Source organism: Helianthus annuus, chromosome 14 (genome assembly GCF_002127325.2).
Source record: "Helianthus annuus cultivar XRQ/B chromosome 14, HanXRQr2.0-SUNRISE, whole genome shotgun sequence".
In the NCBI taxonomy this organism is placed as follows: Eukaryota; Viridiplantae; Streptophyta; class Magnoliopsida; order Asterales; family Asteraceae; genus Helianthus; species Helianthus annuus.
This window is the reverse complement of record NC_035446.2, coordinates 171,376,952-171,399,458: the sequence shown is the minus strand read 5'-3', so window position 1 is coordinate 171,399,458 and position 22,507 is coordinate 171,376,952. Positions and strand designations below refer to the sequence as shown.

General features: G+C 35.6%; 3 protein-coding genes and 1 non-coding gene across 7 annotated transcripts; all 4 read right to left on the bottom strand.

Moving 5' to 3' along the window:
• Positions 1–285: 285 nt before the first annotated feature.
• LOC110905096 (protein IQ-DOMAIN 31) lies at positions 286–4,306 on the bottom strand. Its single transcript, XM_022150975.2, has 3 exons — positions 3,924–4,306; positions 1,025–1,228; positions 286–931 (listed from the first exon to the last, which is right to left on the bottom strand). The coding sequence occupies exons 1-3, from the start codon at positions 4,242–4,244 to the stop codon at positions 443–445; spliced, it is 1,014 nt and encodes a 337-aa protein (XP_022006667.1). The 5' UTR covers positions 4,245–4,306; the 3' UTR covers positions 286–442.
• A 4,362-nt stretch (positions 4,307–8,668) lies between these two features.
• LOC118486843 lies at positions 8,669–8,786 on the bottom strand. The gene has a single exon (XR_004880011.1). It is a non-coding gene; the product is annotated as a U5 spliceosomal RNA (small nuclear RNA).
• Positions 8,787–11,219: 2,433 nt separating this feature from the next.
• LOC110906309 lies at positions 11,220–14,695 on the bottom strand. 4 transcript variants are annotated; one of them, XM_035983579.1, is made up of 5 exons: positions 14,132–14,688; positions 13,301–13,356; positions 12,782–12,824; positions 12,628–12,677; positions 11,223–12,036 (listed from the first exon to the last, which is right to left on the bottom strand). In XM_035983579.1, the coding sequence occupies exons 1-5, from the start codon at positions 14,262–14,264 to the stop codon at positions 12,016–12,018; spliced, it is 303 nt and encodes a 100-aa protein (XP_035839472.1). In that variant the 5' UTR covers positions 14,265–14,688; the 3' UTR covers positions 11,223–12,015. The 4 variants fall into 4 exon arrangements, with proteins under 4 accessions (XP_035839470.1, XP_035839471.1, XP_035839472.1 ...); XM_035983580.1 differs by having other exon boundaries at positions 12,628–12,667; positions 14,132–14,685; XM_035983577.1 differs by having other exon boundaries at positions 11,220–12,677; positions 14,132–14,695.
• Positions 14,696–15,550: 855 nt separating this feature from the next.
• Positions 15,551–16,167, bottom strand: LOC110905097 (stamen-specific protein FIL1). Its single transcript, XM_022150976.2, has 2 exons — positions 15,870–16,167; positions 15,551–15,768 (listed from the first exon to the last, which is right to left on the bottom strand). The coding sequence occupies exons 1-2, from the start codon at positions 16,126–16,128 to the stop codon at positions 15,761–15,763; spliced, it is 267 nt and encodes an 88-aa protein (XP_022006668.1). The 5' UTR covers positions 16,129–16,167; the 3' UTR covers positions 15,551–15,760.
• Positions 16,168–22,507: the final 6,340 nt, after the last annotated feature.

The following is a 22,507-nucleotide window of genomic DNA, read 5'->3' as shown; positions in this document are numbered from 1 at the left end:
CTATTAAATTTTAAGAGGTATATATTAGTTTTTTTATAAAATCAAGCCAAACCAAGCCGAGCCGAGCCCGAGCTTAGATTTTCAGCTTGGTTTCAAATCCGAGCCGAGCCGAGCCAGCTCGGTTTATAATCGAGCCGAGCCCGAGCTTGGCCTGGCTCGGCTCGGCTCAGCTCATGAACAGCCCTAGTTCTAAGCCCGGTCTCCATAAACTGTCCTTAACTCGTTTGTGTAGTTAGCTAACATTTGTAATCAAAATAATACTAGTTGACGTTATCAAAACAACACTTAGTTAATAAATATACCGTCTATTTACATCACCCAAATCAAAAACAATAAAACAAACACGTTAAACCCATATCACAATTAAGGTTACTATACAAGACACCAACCATAATGTCAAAACCAAACCAACGCACGCCATTTTGGTTAACCGTTAACCACCCTACTTACGGAAACTTCTCTCAGACTTGGTATCTGAATGACCCGAATATCGTCTCTGCCTTGGAGCACTGAATGACCGCACCCTCGCTTGAGATGACTCTGTGTTGGCCATGTAGTTAGGGTGGCTCGGGTAGTAGCCCAATGGGGCCTGTGGGTATTCAGCCCGATCAGATGGAGCAAATGGGCTTCGGCTACGCCTGGAGGATGCAGACTTTGGTCGGGCTGGTTTCTCTCTCCCCCAATCTGACTCAAATGAGGAGATGTCGCTTGCAACTCGGGCCACACTCGGTTTTTTATGTTTAATTGGTTTAGTTGGAGTGGAGCTATTTCTTGGCTTCCAAGTATCCACTTCAAGAATCTTATCACTTTTATCGTCACAGTTACTCGTCCAAGAGTTATCTTCCATCCAGTTCTCTAACCAGTTTGGCCCGTTACGATGCTGTCGTTCTTGGCCAAAAGAATCTTTAAAGTTTGACATCGAAATAGATCGCTGCGTATTCACATTATACTCAAGTAAGAATATATAAAAGTATAAAACTCGGATATATGTTACAAAATCAAGCTTGTTAAATATTTTACTCACAGGATGGCGGTGGGACCGAGAGGACTTGATGCTTGAATGTGGTGACGATGACAAGTAAGCCCGGTTAGCGAGTGCCTGAGCCTGGAGACGGGCCATGGCTTGCATTCGTCGAAGCATGTCTGCGCTCTGTTTTCGCACAATGTGTCCTCGTACAAGTGCTTGAAGTTTCACCAATGCTTTAAGTGCCCTCAATGCTTTCCTAGCCTACAGATTACATATGTAACAGGTATATGTAATAATTAACATGTCAAAGAATGTAATAAATATGGTTTTACAATTTAACTATGAAGGTGATTAGTATAAAAAGTTGGAGGTTCAAAAAAGAGATTAAAGGGTCAATGAGTTTGAAGTTAGGCTAGGAAAAAGAATGAGAAAATTACGAAATTGCCAAGACCAGGGTTGAATTACGAAAATAGCCACCTCATTCGTCATTGGAGTGGCGCATCACGGATTCAAATGCGTGGGATGCATCTGGAAGTCTTGGGATGCGTCTTTGGAGCGAAACCCAATAGAAAATGGACACATGGCGGCAGACTCTTCCAAGGGGTCAGGCAGACTCTTCCAAGGGGTCAGGCCTGACGCCTTAGATCTCACACTCGGAGGAGTCTGCCTGACTCATTGGAGGAGTCTGTCTGACCCCTTAGAGGAGTCTGTCTGACCCCTTGGAGGAGTATGCCGCCACATGTCCATTTTCTATTGGGTTTCGCTCCAAAGACGCATCCCATTGTTTCCAGACGCATCCCACGCATTTGAATCCGTGATGCGCCACTCCAAAGACGCATGAGGTGACTATTTTCGTAAGTCAACCCTGACCTTTGGCTATTTTCATAATTTTCTCAAAAAGAATTGTGTGAGACAATAGTTTGGTAAATGGATTATATAAGTGGCCCACAAGTTAAAGCATAAAGGGTTCTAATCCTCTTTTCATTTCAATCATTCTATTCTAATTATACTTTTTAATCTTTTATATCATGAAAAGATATTTCAAAATTGGTTTTATCTTTTCTTTGTCTTTATAAAATTGGTTTAATCTTTTTAATTTTGTCTTCTTATCTTTTTAAAAGATAACATTTTTGTCGTTTTAAATATTTATATTTTGTATACTTTTTAAAATGGTTTTGATTTTTTTGTCTTCCTGGCTTATTTTTATCCAAGTGTTTTTACCTTAAACATGAGCAAACGAGCAGTAAAATGTAAAAACAGTACATAAAGGTCATTTATCAAAAGACAGATATATGCAAAAAAAACATATTTAAAAAATGTAACAAATTGTACATGCTAATATTTTAATATGAACTTTACTAAAATTAGAGGTGTAAACACTCCAAGCCGCTCATGAACAATTCAAGATCGGCTCTCTAAAAGCTCGAAGGAAGTGAGGCTTAAACAAACTCGAGCATGAACTTCACCTTCACATACCGAGCTTGATTGTACTCGCAGGACAAAACAGCTATGCAGTTAATGCGGTAAAATATCGGATATCGGTCAAGGGCCGATATTTGAGATATAGGTTATCTCAGTGAGATATTGGTAATTTTAATATCGTGCAATTTAACACTAACAATTCAGTCAAATATCGGTGATATATCAGTCAAATATCGGTTATATCAGTCAATATCATATAGCCGATAATATCGGTATGGATCTTTGACACCGATGTTTATATGGGACTGGTAACCGATATATCACCAATATTAACTACATAGAACATAAAAGTAATAATCTTTGTTTAATATATAAATTATATGATTGCAAGATAAATACTATTATATATAATATTATAATAAATAAATAATAATTAAATGTAGCTCAACCTTGAAAAATTATTAACATACAATATATAAAAGTACTAAAAAACAATTTTGAAAAAGAAACTGTAAAAAGCTAAAAAAACCCGTAATAATTAAGAATTGCTTTAGCAACTACTTCTCTTATGTATAAGCAAAGCAACTTTCTTGGTCAAGGTTTGCTAGTACTCCCGTTACCAATAAAGTGAACTACTAAAATATTCAAAAGTTGTTATAAGCATTTACATGCACGTCCATATAATAAAAGTATAAAAATTATTAACTTCTTATTTTTTTTTATAAAAAATACCATTTTAGAATTTGTTTCTTAATTTTACACGGGAATCCTAACTCCTAAAATTGTAAGAGACTGTTATAAAATAAATTACTATCCTTTGTCATGTAGCATATATTATAAAATAAAGTAATTGAAATATTTTAGTGGGTGTGAGTGTGTCACTATGTCAGATTAGTATGTCTACAAATACATAGAAAGTAGTTTATATAAGAATGTGTCCAAAATAGAAATTAAAAAAATGCCAGAGGGGCTCTACCACCAATGAGTGAAGTGGCGGGACCAATGTGTAAAATCAATGCAGATTCTTCGTGTTAATTACAAAATTTATTAAAGCTAAGTTGGACCACATCCTTTCGTTTTCAACTTTATTGAAAAATTCAAACTTTACAAGGATAATTAAGTAAAATCAGATTGGGAGAAGAACAAGGTTCGATTCCGGTTAGCCTATGTGTTGTCGATTAAGTAAACCACTGTCACATCACCGTCACGTTACTGCCACATAGAAATTTAAGCAGTAACTAAACACCCGATAAATAGGTGTAATGCATTTATTAAAACAATCATATTAAAAAAGAACAATGTAATTGGTTAAATTTGAGTGGGTCTCGCCTTCTTCCTCGCTTTCTTTCTAATTAAAGCGGTGGATATTAATAGCGTCCCCATTGACATGACGCTCGGGTTTTTAACCACCTTATGCAGATTTGGCATAAAGACGTTAATCGACAACACTCGGTCTAACTTATAAAGTAAAAGTAGAACTATAGGGACTTAGTTTAAAAATGAATAAATAATAAAATTAAATTAAAACATTTACCAAGTAAGCCCGAAATGCCGCTTGTATCTTCACAGCCGCCACACCCTTCAGCCGCTCAGCGTCGTAAAACCCCCTGTTACCACCAACACCACCACCACTTGTCAGTCTTACAACCTCCGCTGCCGCATGAGCCGCCGCCAGCGCCGCCTCGGCTACCGCAGCCGTGGCAGCCGCCACTGCTATAGCATGTTTGTTGTCATCTCCTGATTTTGAATACAAACCCACACCAGCACATGATGGTTGGTTTTCCGGTAGTTGTTTTCTGGAAACAGACTTTTTACCGGCGAAAAGAGAGCGGAGCCACCTCGTTGTTTTACCCATTTATCATCACCGGCGGCTTCAATATGTTTGGTTAACAAAAGTACAGAAAAATAGGAGTGAGGGGAGCATTGAGGCGGCTTTTAAACGCGCACTCGTACAATGAAGTTTTTGGGCGGTAGTTCAAATTTTGGGGCCCAGTTTTTTGTTTAAAAAAAAGGATGACTTTTGACAGATGAAATGTGGGTCCACACGGCTTAAAAAAACCTAACAAAAGTATTAAAGTTAAAAACATTTGTTTTTGTAAATGTTTTGTTTCATTGCCACCGACTCAAAACACTTAATGGCAAAGTTTGCAACATTAGTTACTCTTTGACTGTTTAAAGAAACTGAAATGTTAGACTACCATATATAGGGCTAACGTTTCAATAAAAAGGGTAATGAAATCAAAAAAACGTCATATTTTTATAATGGATTTTATAATGGAAAAAATAAATAAGTAGTGGTTAATTTCAGTAAACTAATGGCTTTAATAATTTTGTCATTGTTTGTATTATCTATGTTTATTTTATTATGAGTAAAATAATAGAATTTATAAATTTAATGACATTTGGATTTAATGCTTTTATCTAGAAGGTGTAGTATTCAGATTTCATTTTTAAAATAGTTAATTACATAAAAAAAAACAGAAATAAACTAATTTTTTGAGTCACTATCGTAAAGATATGAAAAAAAAATAATTAAGTCAACAGTAGGACCCGATTATAAATTGAATGCAGGTGATGAGTTGGATTAATTTTTTATTTTGTTTTCTCTAAATTGATAAAAAAAAAAATTATTTTAGGTGCTTACAAATATTATAGGAATACAATAATAATATAACTTGTTAAATAAATAATCGTAAGATATTTAAGTGGCTTTCAAGTTTCATCTTATTAAACCTTTCAGTATGTTTTATCGAGTTAATTTTTTTTTTCTTAAATTTTGATACTTTGTCATGTTTCACACAAATTATCCCTAACTTTACCTTCTTCTCTTTTCCGTAATTTAACATAATGTTGTGATTCCTTCCCACAAATCCACGGACCATGATTTTACAAAACCAGATTCTTCTTTTACTTGAATCTTGATCACGTTTTTCATACACTCCTCAATTCCATTATACCAAGTTCTACAAAACAATACTTTTACCGACATAATTACACGTTCAAATTTCATTGCTGAAAAAGTTCTCTTAGAAACAGTGACGGCTCTAAGAATTCATGTACCATGTTCGAACTCGAAAAAATGTGTCATTCCGTGATGTTTTATTATTAATATTTTTTAAAATCAAATGGTTATTGGGCTCACTAAACCTAATGCCAACGGACTAACTTCTAAACCATAAAAAATGTTTTGTAAATGAGCCTATCTTGAAGTTGATATGTGTATAGTATTTAAAAAAATAGCATATAAATATCGGATTTTTTCTAAACACCTACCCCTCGAAATCACTGGCCTTGTGCGGTGGTCCTCTCCGCACACCCTCGGCACCGCCACTGATGATAGTTCTCGACTCGTATAGTCAAGTTTCTCTTGTTAAAGTCCCTCCTTGGATTACACATGTTTGTCACAACAATGTTTTATATTTGCATATAAAGATGGTATTTTTGCATCAAGGTCTTGGTAATCCAAGTTTTTAGGCCATAAAGTGTTACCTTTCTAACCCGACATGTACAAAACCGACAGATAGTCGTATTTGCTTTGCCACTAGCTATTTTAAGGGGTGCGGGTGAAAATTTCCAATGGGTGCGGTCGAAATTTCTCGCAAAAAATAACACTAAAAATTATTTTATTAAAGGGTGCGTCCGTCCACCCGAGGCTTGGGGTGGGTACGCCCCTGGCTGTGTGTAACCTGTTGTCCATGGTAGCCTACTGCTGCCTAAGGTTCCATCGTCTACTAGTCTGTTGTGACATAACCACCTCCAAGATTTGTTCATTTGTTGTCTGCCACACCCAACACAAATCGCAACCCACTTATTAATATATAAAACGACGACGTTGAAAAATTTGTCCGACCGGTCTAGTTTTACCCATGTGTAAAGCATATGTGTACATGATCTATCGAATTTAGACTTTGTGTTCATCTTGGATGGACCATTGACCAAAAGAATCGGAAATGTTTCACATCGGCATATAAGCAAAAGTCAAAGACTTATGAACACATTCATTAACTATCTTTAATGATTACATAAAATTAATGTTGTCTTACAGAGAGCTTTTTTTTTTTTTTTTTTTTAACGTAACCTTCGTTAGAACCATCTAACCCACAAACCGGGGCGGCCACAAGAGCATAACTACATAATTACAAAATTACACCAATTCGACCATGACAAGGACTTTAGAATCGATCTATTATTCACCCATAAATACCCCTAACGACTTCACTTCGACAATAATGTCTTGTATAGGCCGATGTTGGAGAACTCGCTAGTCGCTAGTCGGCCGGTGAGGTGGGGGGCTGGCGACTACTCAGCATTAATCGGAATTAATCGGATCGGGTTTTTTTATATGTAATTTTTAGTTTTATGTATACATATACACATTTTTTAGGTAAATATTTTAAGTAGTTCGGTTTTAACTCTTACTCAATTCATTTTTTAAGTATACAAGATTAATTGTTTAAATTCACATGGATTGTTTGGAAACTGGCCGGAATATACAGGTTTTTTGCCGCTGGCCGAAATCGCTGATTTTTGGCTGGCCGACTAGGCTGACTAGCGATTAATTGACTGATTAACAAAAAATTAATCAGTTACTGGCCGACTAGCGATTAATCGCCGACTAGTCGCGATTTTTACAACATTTTCTAGGGTCTTATCTTTGAACTTTAACTTGTTCCTAGCGCGCCATAAACTCCAACACCCTAAAACAACAATCCCTTGGAACACGCCTTTCGCCAGCTCGGACAATCCCACATGATTATGAAGCTCGAGAACGTCCCTGAAGGGGAACACGAAAAAATTCGTAACCCGGCACCACGAACTAATATGCTGCCAAAGAATAGAAGCAAACAAACAAGCTGTGAAAAGATGTTCAATATTTTTATCACCGCAACCACACAACGGGCAAGCCAAGTCTTCAATAGCAATGTCTCTATAACTTAGAGCTGACGCCGTAGGAATCCTCCCCAACTCTGCGCACCACGCATTGAGAATCCCTTTCTATTTCTACCCATCCCGGAGATTCATCAATATTGTATTTAAGAGGAAGCCATTTGCACCAGTCCATGATGAAATTGTTGCTATGATCCACCCTTTTTGTTAATAATCTTTTAACCGCGACGCTGAAGAGTAGCGGTCCAACAAATGATAGTATAATGTCATAGGGAGAGGATCATGAGAAAACTACATGTAAACGAGAAAACTAGAAAACTAACTAAAAAAGCCTAAAAAAAGCTAAAAAACATACCATTTTTTTACAATTTTTTTATAAAAAATCGCTATTTTTTATATATAAAAAAATTTAAAAAAAAAAATTGTTGTACTCCACATGTGCATTATATGTATACTACACATGTGCACTATATCCGTAATAGTGCACGTGTAATACAACAAAAAAAATATTTTTTTTATTTTTTTTTTTGAAATTTTTTTTCCATGCATAAAATATAGCGATTTTTTATAAAACAAATGTAAAAAAATTGGTATGTTTTTAGGCTTTTTGAATTAGTTTTTTGGTTTTCTCATTTAAATTAGTTTTCTCATGATCCATCCCCTAATGTCATATCTGCCTTCATATATATATATGATCTTACTAGCCTAAGATCCCGCGAGTTTCGCGGGTGGCTTAACAAAAACATATAATATCTACTGGCATTGAAGCCCATGTAGATCATCATTTTTGTTCTAGGTCTTTCCAAAGTTAGGCTTCACGTCTAAGGGTCGCCAGATTGATACCTTCTAGACCAAATATTAAAGCACCAAACAAAACTTTAGAATGAAAAGGTAACATAAAGCATTGATGAAGCATGTCGAACCTAAATCACAACATACCACTATATTTTACGCTTGAATATATGAAAACTCATGGTGTATCAACTTAAAATTAGATTTATTTATGCTAAAATATACATATAAGTTGCCTAATATGCAATAAGTTACCATCCCATTCCAATTTAAGGAGACATTTGTAAACATTATTTAGCTGAATTTGTAATACACTTAATAGTTTTAGAACCCGCGAATTTTGCGGGTGGACTAACATACAAATATATAATTTAAAATTGTTGAAATAATCCTTTGACAGAAATAAACGTTTAAGTACTAATGAAATTAGTAAACTACAATGAAATGAAAAAAGAAAGCAACGCAAAAATCACAAGTAATTAGAGATTTCTTTATACACCACATTTGATGTAAAAACCAGTACCAAAAATCAGGTCGGTTCGGTAAATTTAGTATTGGTTCTGAACCGGTATCCGGAACCATTACGCATCTCTAGTTGAAGCCTTCTAATAAAAGAAGGGACTCCCAAAAGTAGGTGCATGTCACTTGAAGTAGCGAGCACACGGTATTCTATAGCAAAAGGCGAAAGAATAGTTCGTTTTGTGCTCACTGCGTGGCTGCTTGCTTTTCAAGACCCCTACCTGTTTGTCTTACATATTGGGTTTCACTTCTAAGTTTAGTATCCAACCAACCTATGAGGGATAAACAACAAATACTAATTTTTCCGGTTTTCAAGCCTCCAGGCCTCTACCTTTCTTCACTCATGATTCTTCCAAATCAATAACTTTGATAGCAGCCTCTTTGTTGTTCTTTTCAACCCTGTACATCATGGCATAATCAGATGATAACATAAGTGATACATGTAGCTAAAAATAACACTGTAAGATGCTCAAAAAAATCATGAGCTTCTATGTTATAATAATGGTTAGGGGTGAGCATACAACCGAATTAACCGAACCGTAACCGAAATAACCGAAAAAACCGAACCGAAATAACCGATAACCGAAATAACCGAAGGGTTGGTTATTTATATTTTTAATAACCGATTTTTGCGGTTCGGTTATGGTTATTCTTATTTTCATAACCGAACCGAACCGAATATTTTAAAATAGCCAAATCCGTAGCACCATAAGTCTTTAAGTTTGTATTTAAATGCTTAACCATGGCCTAATCTATATGTATCTTTGGTGAAGTATTTGAATGTTTTAACTTTTAACCATGACCCAACCTTATTGGCCCATTACATTTTACACTAACCATGACCCAACCTTATTGGCCCATTTAAAGTTCAACACTAGAAACAATGAAAATAACCGACCTATAACCGAACCGAAACCGCATTAACCGCAATAACCGATTAACCGAAACTGCATTAACCGAAACCGAACGGTTATGATTTTTTGATAACCGCAATGTGCGGTTATGGTTTCGGTTATAGGTAATAACCGAACCGCACCATGCTCACCCCTAATAATGGTGCCTATGCACATTAGTGATTAGTCTGAAGGTTGGTGCTACAGATGCCATTCCATTGATCCTTGAGTTGCAGGGAATTTCATTTTCTTAGTGTAGTCATAAGTTAAATAACAATGAACCAAAAAAGAAATACAAAAAAAAATTAAAAATCATTAAAGATTTTTTAAATACACCACGTGTTTCTTATCCCCATGTCTTGCATCTTCTTTCTCTATATCATGATTACTCAGACTCGTTTTATTAATAAACGATCTTTGTGAGCTAAAAATCCAACCAAACGTAGTCACTCGTCAAGTCGCCGGAAGAAAAAGTAGCATATATTTAAAAACTACAAAAAATAACCATCTCGTATTTCAGCTAAATCAATAAAGTTTGTTTTTATCATTTGAGATTTAACCTAGACGTCTAACAACACCTTTTGGCTAATGTGGAAAACATTAAGAATGCTTAAACTAAAATGGAAACTAATTAAATATATAGCTTTGATGTATCAAAAGAAGCTAATCGGATTGGTTAAACACCCAAGGATGCATGTAATATATATCTCACTTCGGCTCGTGCCTATTCTCTTGCAAAAGTTGTTGAAGTAGTACCTGTATAAAAAGTCCACAAAAAATAAGTTTGTTACCAATGCACGCTCCTTTTAGCACTTTGTTATATGGGCTCGGGTTCAACCATGTACACGATTGTTTTCTGCAACTGAGACAGTGACAGTCGAGGCTCGTTTCTTCAACTTGCTTTTAAAAGAAACTGCATTTATACCATTAGTATCACCATCACCTTCCACTAAATTTGAAGCCTGAGAATTTTCTTCAATTTTTTTCTAGATGAGAGGAACTTTTAACAAATATTCATCACCCTCTACATAGTTCAAAGACTAAGAGCTAAACTCATAAAAAAATTACATCTAAAACCAAATTTACTAATTGAATTCAAAGATAACGAACTGGACCTCCTGGAACAGTGTCGTTGCCACACCTGATGCATTTAGGTTTTTTAAGGGTGCGAAGGTTCTTCGAAGTTCTGATGATTAAACTACCCATTGCCATCGGGCTGATGGCGGTATATAAACGAACTACAAAATAAATACGGCTTAAATAGAGCTAAAGCTAACTACAAAGAGTAGAAAATAAGACACTAAAAGTAATCTGTATTAGTTAAATATATATCGATATTGGTTCATAGTAACTCACTATCAGAAGGTGGCCTTCAGGTGAGACATAATGGGAAAAAAAGGTCAAATATTTGGAAGTTTTATGTATTAATATACACTTTGAGTTCACTTTCAATCTGCGTTTCATATTTAGAATATTGTTAATCATATCAATGCAATTTTTAACTTATCAATATACTTAACAAAAATGTTTAAAAAACAAACTAAACACCTATGCAGTTATAGTGATCCAAAATCGAATAGCGGTCAAGGTCCGCTATATGATATATAGGTTATAGCGGTGGTATAGCGGTGATATAGCGATAATTTTTATACCATGCATAATTTATGTATTTTTATATATATATAAATATATCTTTGAAAAATATTAATAGTAACATCAAAATTCATAGTAATATCATTCTATTATAAAAAACCTGTTGCAAATCAAATATTAATAGTAACTTTGAAGTATTTAATTTAAGAATTAACACAATCAAATACTGTTACTGCTATAACCGCTATAGGCCACCGCTATAGCACCGCTATAGTACCGCCACAGCACCGCTATAGCGGTATTTAGCGCCGCTAATAGTGGAACCGCTATAGGCCACCGCTATTTGGACCGCTACACACCTTGAGGTCCGCTAACCGCTATAGCACCGCTATTGACTGCTTAGCTAAACACTTGAGTGAATATATATACTAAGTGCAAAACATTACCACCTTATATGGTCAGTTTCAAAAATATAATTTAGAGTCCTGCTAAAAACCCTTGGAACATCTCAGATGCACCCAACTAAACCTCCATAGTTATCTCACACATTAGCAATGCTTACAAACTTTCCCACAAACTTTTTCTAAATGATCATTTCATCCCATAAAAATCCTTACATTTTTTATATAAAGAAAAAAAGTACAGTAAAAAATAATAAAAAAATACTCAACCAATAGATAAAAAGTAAACGTGGATTCATAGTTATCTCACACATTAGCAATGCTTACAAACTTTCCCACAAACTTTTTCTAAATGATCATTTCATCCCATAAAAATCCTTACATTTTTTATATAAAGAAAAAAAGTACAGTAAAAAATAATAAAAAAATACTCAACCAATAGATAAAAAGTAAACGTGGATCTTCATGAATTTCTTGTTGGTTGCAAATTGACTTCTTGGAAATACAGTGACCAGTTGATGACAAAGATCAAACACTTGGTCTAAGCTTCAACTTTTATAGCCTTACCAATTTTATTTCATTAGTTTTTATCTTTATCAAAGTTTAATATTTAGTATATGATAATGACCGACCAATACCGACCCAAAAACCTGTGTCGACCTTTACCAAAACAACCCGTTTTTGAGTTGACCCGTTATGACACAAACATATAATGACTTGAACCCGTTCATATGTGTAACCAAATCCAATTAAAACTCGTTTTGACCTGAGCCGTATTGATACTCAAATCTGTACAGACGCGAAAGAAAAAGTGTACATGCTTTATTGGTTCAGGTCAAAACACAAAGCACTTTGACAAAAGTGATGATTTTGACCCATTCACTAAGAACTGTTTTTGACCCATTTACTAAAAAGGTTAACTCATAGTTTTGTTGCAGTATTCGAAAAATGAATAACTATTGGCCCGTTAAATAAATAGTGTGTTTTTGCCCCAAAAGAGGTCATTCTGACTTGTTAGCTAAAATTTATATTTACGGGTTCGAGCCAGGACATTTTGTATTAGAAAATTGTCATTTTGGTAATGGTCATAACAGGGTTGGGCATAAGAGGTACAGGTCGAGATGTAGAGTTCAGAATGAAATTGGGAACATACTTCACTGTCAGCACCTTGGTAGCAGTATAGCTTACAATACCTGCGGAAAACTAAGTTGCACTGAGAGTCACATATGATAACATTGAAGTAGACTTAACGTATTATATGCATGAGAAGCTAAACACCAAAACTGAATAAGAGATAGGGATCTTACGCTTAAATTCAGACTTGAATTTCGTCTTCTTTTCTGAAGCCAACTACATAAACATTTTTTTATTAGTCTCCATGCCAAGTCAAAATTTTCAATGCATACGATTGAGATATTTATATGGGTAGCAATAGCAATAATTAAAATGCATACTAAATGGTTCAACTAAAAAGTCATTTTATTAGAGGAAAAGTTATATTATGTGTGCTTTTGTTGAAGGCTTGACGTTGTTAAAAAAAGCTCAATATGTAATGAAATTATTGAAAAATAATACATGTATGAGACTTTTATCAAACATCATCAGCTCATTAAAGCTGACCAAGTTGACTCGTTTAAGAATACTGTCCCATTGGGCCTGTTTAGTAGAATTAACTCATTCGACCCGTTTAGGAGGAAAATGATAACTGAATGGACATCTGATGTAAACCTAAATTTAACTAAAATAATAACGGAAAACAGAGGAGATACGACTAAAACAGAAGCTTCAAGAATCCGAGATTCCAAAGATCGTTGATGAAAACTTACCTTGTTTGCCTCAACCCTCTTCTGCTCCATGTCCGACCACTTGTACCGCAATAACCCTATCAGACGGTCGGAAGTTATGCCAATCAACACCAGGCAAAGATTACAATATCCACATATATGAATTGATATAAATATTATAAGTTAATGACGCATACTATCACACAAATAGATCGTTTGTCAGTTATGTTAAGGCAATAGAGACAATGACAGTAATTGTTTCCTTTGCTCATGTCTGCTTACTTGACGGGTGAAAGATGTCCGCTCGTTTAACATGGTTATATGAAAATATATGTTTTACACGCTTTCACATCTTGAATAGAAATTGAAAATCCATATATGCCAAAAGACACATTATCTCTTCATAAGCAACATGTATTCAACGATGATGTTCTGACTAAGATGTGTAATAATTATTTAGTATATAAATTCACATTTATTTAGCCCGTGTAATTCACTTTTATGTAGATCATCTATAACTCAAACTTAGTTCTCAAAAACCTAAGTAACAATTACAAATCTTATAATGAGCACATAATCAACTATAGCACCATCGAAACTAATAGGAAATAAAAACATTCAGAAAAAGTGAGTACAAACTATAAAACTAATAGGACATAAAATCATTCACAATCAACTATAGCACCATCGAAACTAATATGAAATAAAATCATTCAGAAAAAGTGAGTACAAACTATAAAACTCAAAAACCGCATCGAAACATCAAAAACTCCTTTCAGAAGCCGCTTTTCATAATTTCATCTATACAAATCTAAAAGTTCTAAACCGTCAGATTCAATTAAACTATGACAGAATAAATCAACTGATAACTACCTGAAACAGAGGCGAACGTTAGGGCTTGTTCAATCATACGGATCTGAGCAGAACGGTGATCGGAGAGTTCAACGACGTCGTCGGAGTTATAATATCCGTGATGCATGTTTTCTCCCCATATGTTCTCCCACATACCTGAAGATTCGTTGTAGAACTCTGCGGTTCCTTCATAGCAGAGAAATACAGATCTGAATCATCTATTCGAGCCCTAGATCAAGCCTCAACAAATAACAATCAATTCTAGGTTTGAAGAAAACAATTGATAGAAAGATTGATGGTGAAATCGTTTGGCATAGGGTTTGTAATTGGAATTAAGATTAAAAGGAAACTGATTTGAAAATTATGGAAAGCCCAGAATTTGTATCAATCTTTGATTAATTGATGTTCAGCAAAAAGAGCGGATGAAGGGGTGGGGAAAGAAGATTGTAGGAGAAGGAACAGAAACATCTACGCGTGTTTTGATTTAGGGTTTTAGTTTGAGCGGGATTTTGTAAAGTTAGAAGCTGTAGAGAGGACAGGTGGCAATTAGAGGATTAAAATTATGCCAAGTGGCACCAAAATGTATTGTTTTAATATAGATAATAGATTTTAACCTTTCATATATTTTTCACCCTCCCACTTAAATACTTATGTTTGTAAGTGCAACTTGTTTTTTGGTACTTTATCTATATAAATTCACATTATCCAAATTAACGTTTGATAATCAGTTTAACCTATACATAATTAAGTAACTGGTTGCGTAACATGTCACAATTGTATGAGACCAATTTTTTTTATTTCACTCCTTCGTATTTTATCTCTTACTTTGTAAATATATCTTATCTCAAAATGTTGATTTATAATTTTTAAATCTTTTACTAACTACATAATACATCTTTTTATTCAACCGTTGTAATACACGAGTTTCTAATCTAATTTTATTGTATGTAATTAGCATATTTAATATGTCTACTCGTTTTATTTTACAGATACGATTTTAAATACATTACTATTACATTAGAAGAACATTACTATACGTTCAAAGTTACATAAAAAAATATACAAAAACTATAATACATATACAGGCATGCTTAAACATACAAGTACGAACAACTAACAATCGGATTAAACTCACAACTAGGGGTGATTATTGTGACCCATTCTTCGTAGAACATAACAAGTAACTTTTTTAATGGTTTAAATTACACGAAATTAGTGAATTACAAACAATTTAAAAAAGTCATTTTTATAAAACTTGTAAGTTAAAAATACACTTTCGTAATACTAATGATAATACCGACTCTATCAACCTTTTATAATAGTTTTATCTAATTGGTTTAAAGTGTTTATTTTTTCTTAATAAATAAAGGTGATATACATACAAGATTTGTTGTAAATAAAGGTAATATACATACAAGATTTGTTGGATTGGAAAAAGAATAAAACAAACCATAACATTTTTTTATTCATAGTTGGTTTTGCTTTTTGGGCCATTATACACTAAATTAGTTAATTTCCTCCATTGCTTGACTAATTCTCCCATTTTCAACTTACAAACGACAAACCAAAAACAAATTAAAAAAACTCAAGTGAAATTAGCTGATAACCAACTCTTGGCCTCTTGCCCCCTCTCCTCCCTTCGTATCCACTTCAATTTCCTGCATACCATTAAAAGATATAATATAAAAATAAAAAAAGAATACAAGTTTCATACATGCATAATATTCACAAATTAAAGGCAAGGGATTGTTACAATTACCGCAAGTAACCGGAAAGTTGCATTGCGTAGGGAGAGTAGTTGCAATACGAACGGTGTTACAAAGACAATCACGATCAACTGACTGAAGAGCCAAACAACACTCTGAGCTAGGGGTCGCGTCTGTGGAACCAGGCACCACAAAGGGTGCACACACGTTCAGAGTACCGAGTTGGTTGGGACATGTTTGACCATGGGTTCGAGCCACAAGAGCTACTATTAACGAAACCAATATCACTTGGCTGATCCGAGATGCACCCATGGCTAATTAACTACACTATATAATATATATTGCTTATATTTAACCCTTTGCTCCATTATTTTATAGTAGAAAATAGGCCGAATTATGCATATTTGCATGAATCACCTAATCGATTTTGGAGGTCATTTAATCCATACCTTTGATCCAAATTGTTTTTCACCCACAAGATCCTTTGAGTGTTAAAAATTAGTATTAAGTATCACATATTTTTAAACACACATTATTTAGGGAAGACCACTATTTGTACTTATGGTGTTGTTATTAATCAAACGGCGAATACACACGCCCTGTAATATATACTTCTAGAATTCACCTACTACTTATTTTTTAGGACTCAAACCCACACCACTTGGGTGAGGATAAACAGAATGTGCCACTAAGCTAAGAGCCATCGACAAATATCTATTTAACACGTAAATTTATGAGCAAAATATTTTTTAAAACTGCTTTACAGTATATATATATATGGTCAAATATATCTTACGTATTGATTATTAGCTAATGCTAAACCAACAATATGTTGGAAAATTAGCATATTTGATTATGCATGCACCATACCTTTTTGGGTGGGCCCATAAGATTAAGAGAAATACGTATGGGTCAGGTTTGGGCCCTCATGCTATACCTAACTTACGTGTGGGTCATTATGGTCTTAACGAGGCATACAAAAACCATTTCCATTAGGAAATAATTATTCTCCTACATTTTTTGAATTTGTTTATTTAATGACTATAAATTTAGACTGTTAAACGGAACCATTCATAAAGTTTGGTTTGGTTTGGTTCGGCAGCAAGTTCGTCACTGTTTGGTTTTTGTTTAGATAGTTTAAAAGACGGTACTAATAGTTTGACCTTAAATAAAACTATCAAATTGAATCATTAACATCTTCCCTGCCGAGTGTTTTTGAGTTTAATTGGTCTCAATGTCTTTAACTTTATAGGGGTGTGCCAATAAAGGTTGGAGTAAATAGGGGTGTGCCAGTTTGGACATGTTAGCTTTGGTCTTTTTTGGTTTTCCGCCTCTCATATCCAAATGCACTGAAAGTAGGGGGGTGCAAACGAGTCGAGCTGAGCCCGAGCTTGACCAGGTTCGAGCTCGATTAACTTAGGAGAGCTCGAGCTCGGCTTGTTGGTAGTTTCTCAAGCTCGAGCTCTGCTCATTTATTATCTATTAATTATTACATTAAATAAAAATCATATAAATGATAGACTCGTTTAGCCCCGCGAGCTCGATAAGTGAAGCTCGGGCTCGCTTTACAAAACAAGCTCATTTTTAGGTTCGCGCTTGGCTTGTAAACAAGTTTAAATAAGCTCGGCTCGTTTCCCGGACAACTTTATATAAAGGATAAATGTTATTAAATATTAATAAATACTAATATCACACTAAGGCTCGATAGGGCTTGATGAACTTCGGAGGCTAGGCTCTAGCTCGGGCTCGATAAATAAATGAGCTTTATTTTAGGCTCAAGCTCGGCTGAGGCTGATAAGACTCAGTCCGTTTCGAGCTTTTTCTCGAGCCGATCTCGCGAGCTACTCGGCTCGTTTGCATCCCTAACTGAAAGTGATGCTCATTGATCAAATTGTGTAAAACCATCAACTTAAATATATTGATTATGCACTCGTTATTATACAGATGATTTATACGATTATAACACCTCAATTCTTCATCAAAATAAAGAACATCTACATTAAGATTATTTTGTTACTAACATACCTTTATCTTAGTAAAAAAAAAATATCAACATGCTTACTATAAAAAATAGATCCATTATATAGACTTAACATTACAAGTTCGCTTCGGATTCAGTTAACCAAAGCTTCATAACCATAACTATCAGTTATGTCAGTTAATATCGGTTATGATTCGGTTATCGGTTATGACAGTTAATTTGCTCACCCATACATCTTGATATTGTTAGGTTAGAAGCTCTTTGTTGGAGATCCCTTGTGTCTTTATTTTAGCAATAGAAGCTTTCTCATCCTTTGTGTCAAGTGCGGTACATGTTTGCACTATTCATGGCATCTCCCTACCGTAGGCGTAGGGCGGCCCTTGTTTATCTCATCTAGTGTTTGCAAACGATGTGCTCATAGTGGGAGAATGGTTGGCTTATAACGCAAGGAGTATCTCACGACTTATGAGATGTTTTCCCTTTGCATCTGGATTGAAAATCAACAATAAGAAGTCATGCTTATATGGAGTATGGGTGGCGGACACGGAATTGGTTAATCTGCCTTCCATTCTCGAGTGCCAAAGGGAGTGCTACCTTTTATATATCTGGGTATTAAAATAAGGGCTAATATGAATCGTATATCCAATTGGCCCGATCATTAAAACCATCTAAAAGTGGTTATCTATTTAGAAAAACGGCTTTCCGTTTCATAGCATATACATTACAGATTATGCAAGATTCTCAAAAACGGCTTTCCGTTGACTTTTTAAGTAGGCGTTTGACTCGACATTTGAGCTAGTTAGAGTGGTGATCAGAGGGAACCCTTTTAGGGGTTTATTACCCACATAAATACCAACACATAACTACTTTTGATTCGACAATTTACTGAACCATTGGTGATTTATCGCAAAGTCAATCGTTAGTTACGACGGATTGACTTTTGGCTAAAACTATGGAAAAACTAAACCACAAAAGGGTTAGGCAACTTACAGAAGCTTATGCATGACTTAGGAAGTTAGAAGAACAGCTTGAGAGCTCTAGGAATGATCAGGAGGTGTGTTTTGAGTTGTGATTCATTTATGAACTTAACATGGCCTTTTATAGTAAAGTTTCACCACAACTTTTGACACACAAGTCCCCCAACTAACCACAACCTTCCAACATGTGTTCCTAATGCTTAGGGGTTGTTTAGGGGTCAATTGGAAGGATTTAAATGCATCTCATGGCGTTTAGAAGGCTGAACAGCCAAGTTAAGCATGTTTCTGCATCTGGGCGCCTGACGCGGCCCGCGTGAAAGTTTTATGCCTCTTGTACGCGGGTCGCCTGAGTTCTCATAACCAAACGCGTAATTACAGAAGGCTCGCGGCCCGCGTTAACTTATGCGCAATCTTTACGCGGCCCGCGTTAGATTTATTTTTCAAGATTTTTGAATCTTTTATAATCATGACTAAATCTTGGTAATAATTAACAAAATCTTTAGTAATTAATAATGAAATCTTTAGTAATTATTAACTTGACCTTTCGGGTTTTGAAGGGGTAACTTTGCGATTTGGCCCTCGATTATTTACAACTAAGGCCTCGTGTTATTTACCCGCATTGTTAAGTCCCCGGTTAGTTTGTTAATTATTTGGAAAGCCTTAACTTTCATTGTTGACGCTTTTAACCCCTCTCGTACGAATTTGATCGTAACTTTCTCGTTTTAAAACGAAACTTCGCGGAATTTATACAGTACATTCTAGTGAGCGTATTTAACTGTTACAAAGCCTCGGGTACGTCAAAGGGTCACTCAGAGGTATAATTAAACATGTTGACACAATTAACCCCTGCAGCTTGTAATCTCTCACTTTCTTCCGCGTTTCGCTTCCGTACGATCCATGATTTATTCGTTCGAAGGTACGAGCATCGTTTAGGGTTACTATACCATATATTTACCCTTCGTTGACATTTATAACCCTCGAATTTACATACTTTCAAGGTTTGTCAACTTTAGTCCTTTATTTAATATTTAATGCCACGTGTAAACTTATGACACGTGTTAACACATTATTGGACCCAAAATTTCGAGGTGTTACATTTTGTCACCCTTTTCACATCACCGAATTGTGATGAGTCGGGAATTACCGCCAACAATCACCCCCTTAATTTCCGACTCGAAATAGGTAGGCTCCAACATGTCTTCTTTGTCTTGATTCTCATAGAACTCATCTTGATCTCTAGCTGTGTTTTTCGGCTCCTTCCTAGCTCGAACATTCTTGCGACCTTGTACTCGACTAGTCCTTTTTCCAAGACTCGTCCTTTGGTCATAAGAACTCGCACCACCATTGACTCGGCTGCGATCTTGAGCAAACACCCGCTCTCTTGGATCATTAAATGTATCTCCTTGGGTTTGAATCCCTTGCTTAACCTTTTCTTTGAATTCTTGAACATTTTTCTTTGGACTTTGAATTTTGGGTTTCTTCATTAAACTTAGATCTTTGAGAAGATTCTGACTCGTACTTGCCGTATCATCTTTCAGTTCACCTCTTTGTAGATCCCTACCCGCAAAATTCTTTATTCCAGTCATGTTATCTTGTGTACTGGAACTTGCTATCTTGAGGTTGATCTTGTACAAACGGTTCTTGGTCCTTATCACCTTCATCATAAGCTTTCCTGTATCATCATGAATGGTTAGCAAATCACGTTTCATGTGAATGTCGCATCCACCTTCCGTTGCTTGACCAAGACTAATGATATTGCTTTGCAAACTCGGTATGTAGTAAACATCGGTTAACAGGCGCTTCTACCCCGTTTTCCCTTCAAGTAATACCGATCCCTTTCCCCGTATGTCAATACAAGATCCATCTCCAAACTTCACCTTTCCCGTGACACGTTCATTAAGTTCAAAGAAATAAGCTCGATTACCCGTCATGTGATTCGATGCTCCGTTGTCGAGATACCAAGTGTCTTTCTCCATTGGCTCAGTCTCGAAACGCTTTGGATTCACCCATTCTTCATTTAGAAAAACCGTCTCTTGATCACATCTCATCATGAATAATGATGGATCAAAATCATCGTTTTTAGCTAAGTTAGCTTCATCTTGTTTCTTCATACGATCTGGACATCCTGACGCGAAGTGACCAAATTTATCACAACGGTAACACTGAACCTGTGATCTATCTTTCCTTCCTTTCTGGCGATCATTGGTTCTTCTTTGACCCGTTTGTTTTGACCCATGATCTTGACCATCTCGGCTTTGACTTCCATCTTGGTCCTCATCATCCCAGTCTTGATGTAACACCTCGAATTTTTGTGTCCAATGATGTGTTAACACGTGTCATTTGTTTACACGTGGCATCTATAATAAATAAAGGACTAATTTTGACAAACCTTGAAAGTATATAAATTCGAGGGTTATAAATGTCAACAAGGGTAAATATACTGGATAGTATCCCTAAATAATGCCTAAACCTTCAAACGAATAAATTATAGATCGTACAAAAACAAAACGCGGAAGAAAGTGAGAGATTACAAACTACAGGGGTTAACTGTGTCAACATGTTTAATAATACCTCTGAGTGACCCTTTAACGTTCCAAAGACTTTGTAACGGTATTATACCCTCACTAAAATAATATATATGAATTTCGCGAAGTTTCGATATGAAACGAGAAAATTACGATCGAATTCGTAGAAGAAGGGTTAAAAGCGTCAACAATGAAAGTTAAGGCTTTCAGAATAATTAAATAAATAAACCGGGGACTTAATAATGCGGGTAATTAACATGAGGCCCCTATCGGTAAATAACCGAGGGCCAAACCGCAAAGTTACCCCTTCAGAACCGAAAGGCCAGGTGAATCATTACGAAAGATTTCGTTATTAATGGCCCGATTCTGTAATCATTACAAAAAGATTTAAAAATCCTGAAATCTTAACCTTAGGCGACCCGCGTGAAGTTTAAGCATTAGTTGAGGCGGGCCGCGAGCCTCTTAAATAACGCGTCTGTTATATGAACTTTAGGCGACCCGCGTAAAAGAAGCATGGAATGTCCATGCGGGTCGCGTAAAGTGCCCAGATGCAGAAAGTTGATGTTTTCTTGACTTTTGAGTTCTTGAACGATCATTTGATCAATTATGGCAGCATGGGTGCCCCCTACACGACCCATACCCCTTAGGGACACCTGCCCATGATCCATGATCAGTTAGCATGTTGTGTAATGATCTTGAGGGTCTTGTGTGACTATAAATAGGCCTCTTTGGCTCATAACCTTCATCACACTCAAAACACACTATCTGATCATTCTAAGGAGCTCTCTAGCTTTTCTTCTGCTCCATAAGCAAGAACACAACCTCTGTAAGTGATCTAACCCTTTGTGGTGTCACATTTCCTTAGTTATGGCTCATAAACGCAACCGTCGTAACTAGCGGTTGTCATTACAATATCTTGCAAATGGTTCAGTCTTATGACGAATCAAAAGTGGTTATGAGTTGGTATTTATGTGGGTAATAAACCTCTAAAATGGTTCCCCCTGATCACCACTCTAACTATGTCAAATGCCGAGTCAAACGTGCGGTTAAAAAGTCAACAGAAAGCTATTTTAGCGATTTATGCATAATCTGTAATGTATACGTTATGAAACCTGTTTTGACAATCATAAAACATGATAATAAGTATATAAACCTGTTTGCGCTCGTTTGAATCGATCATTTGCTATATAGAACCGGTTCGGAGCCGA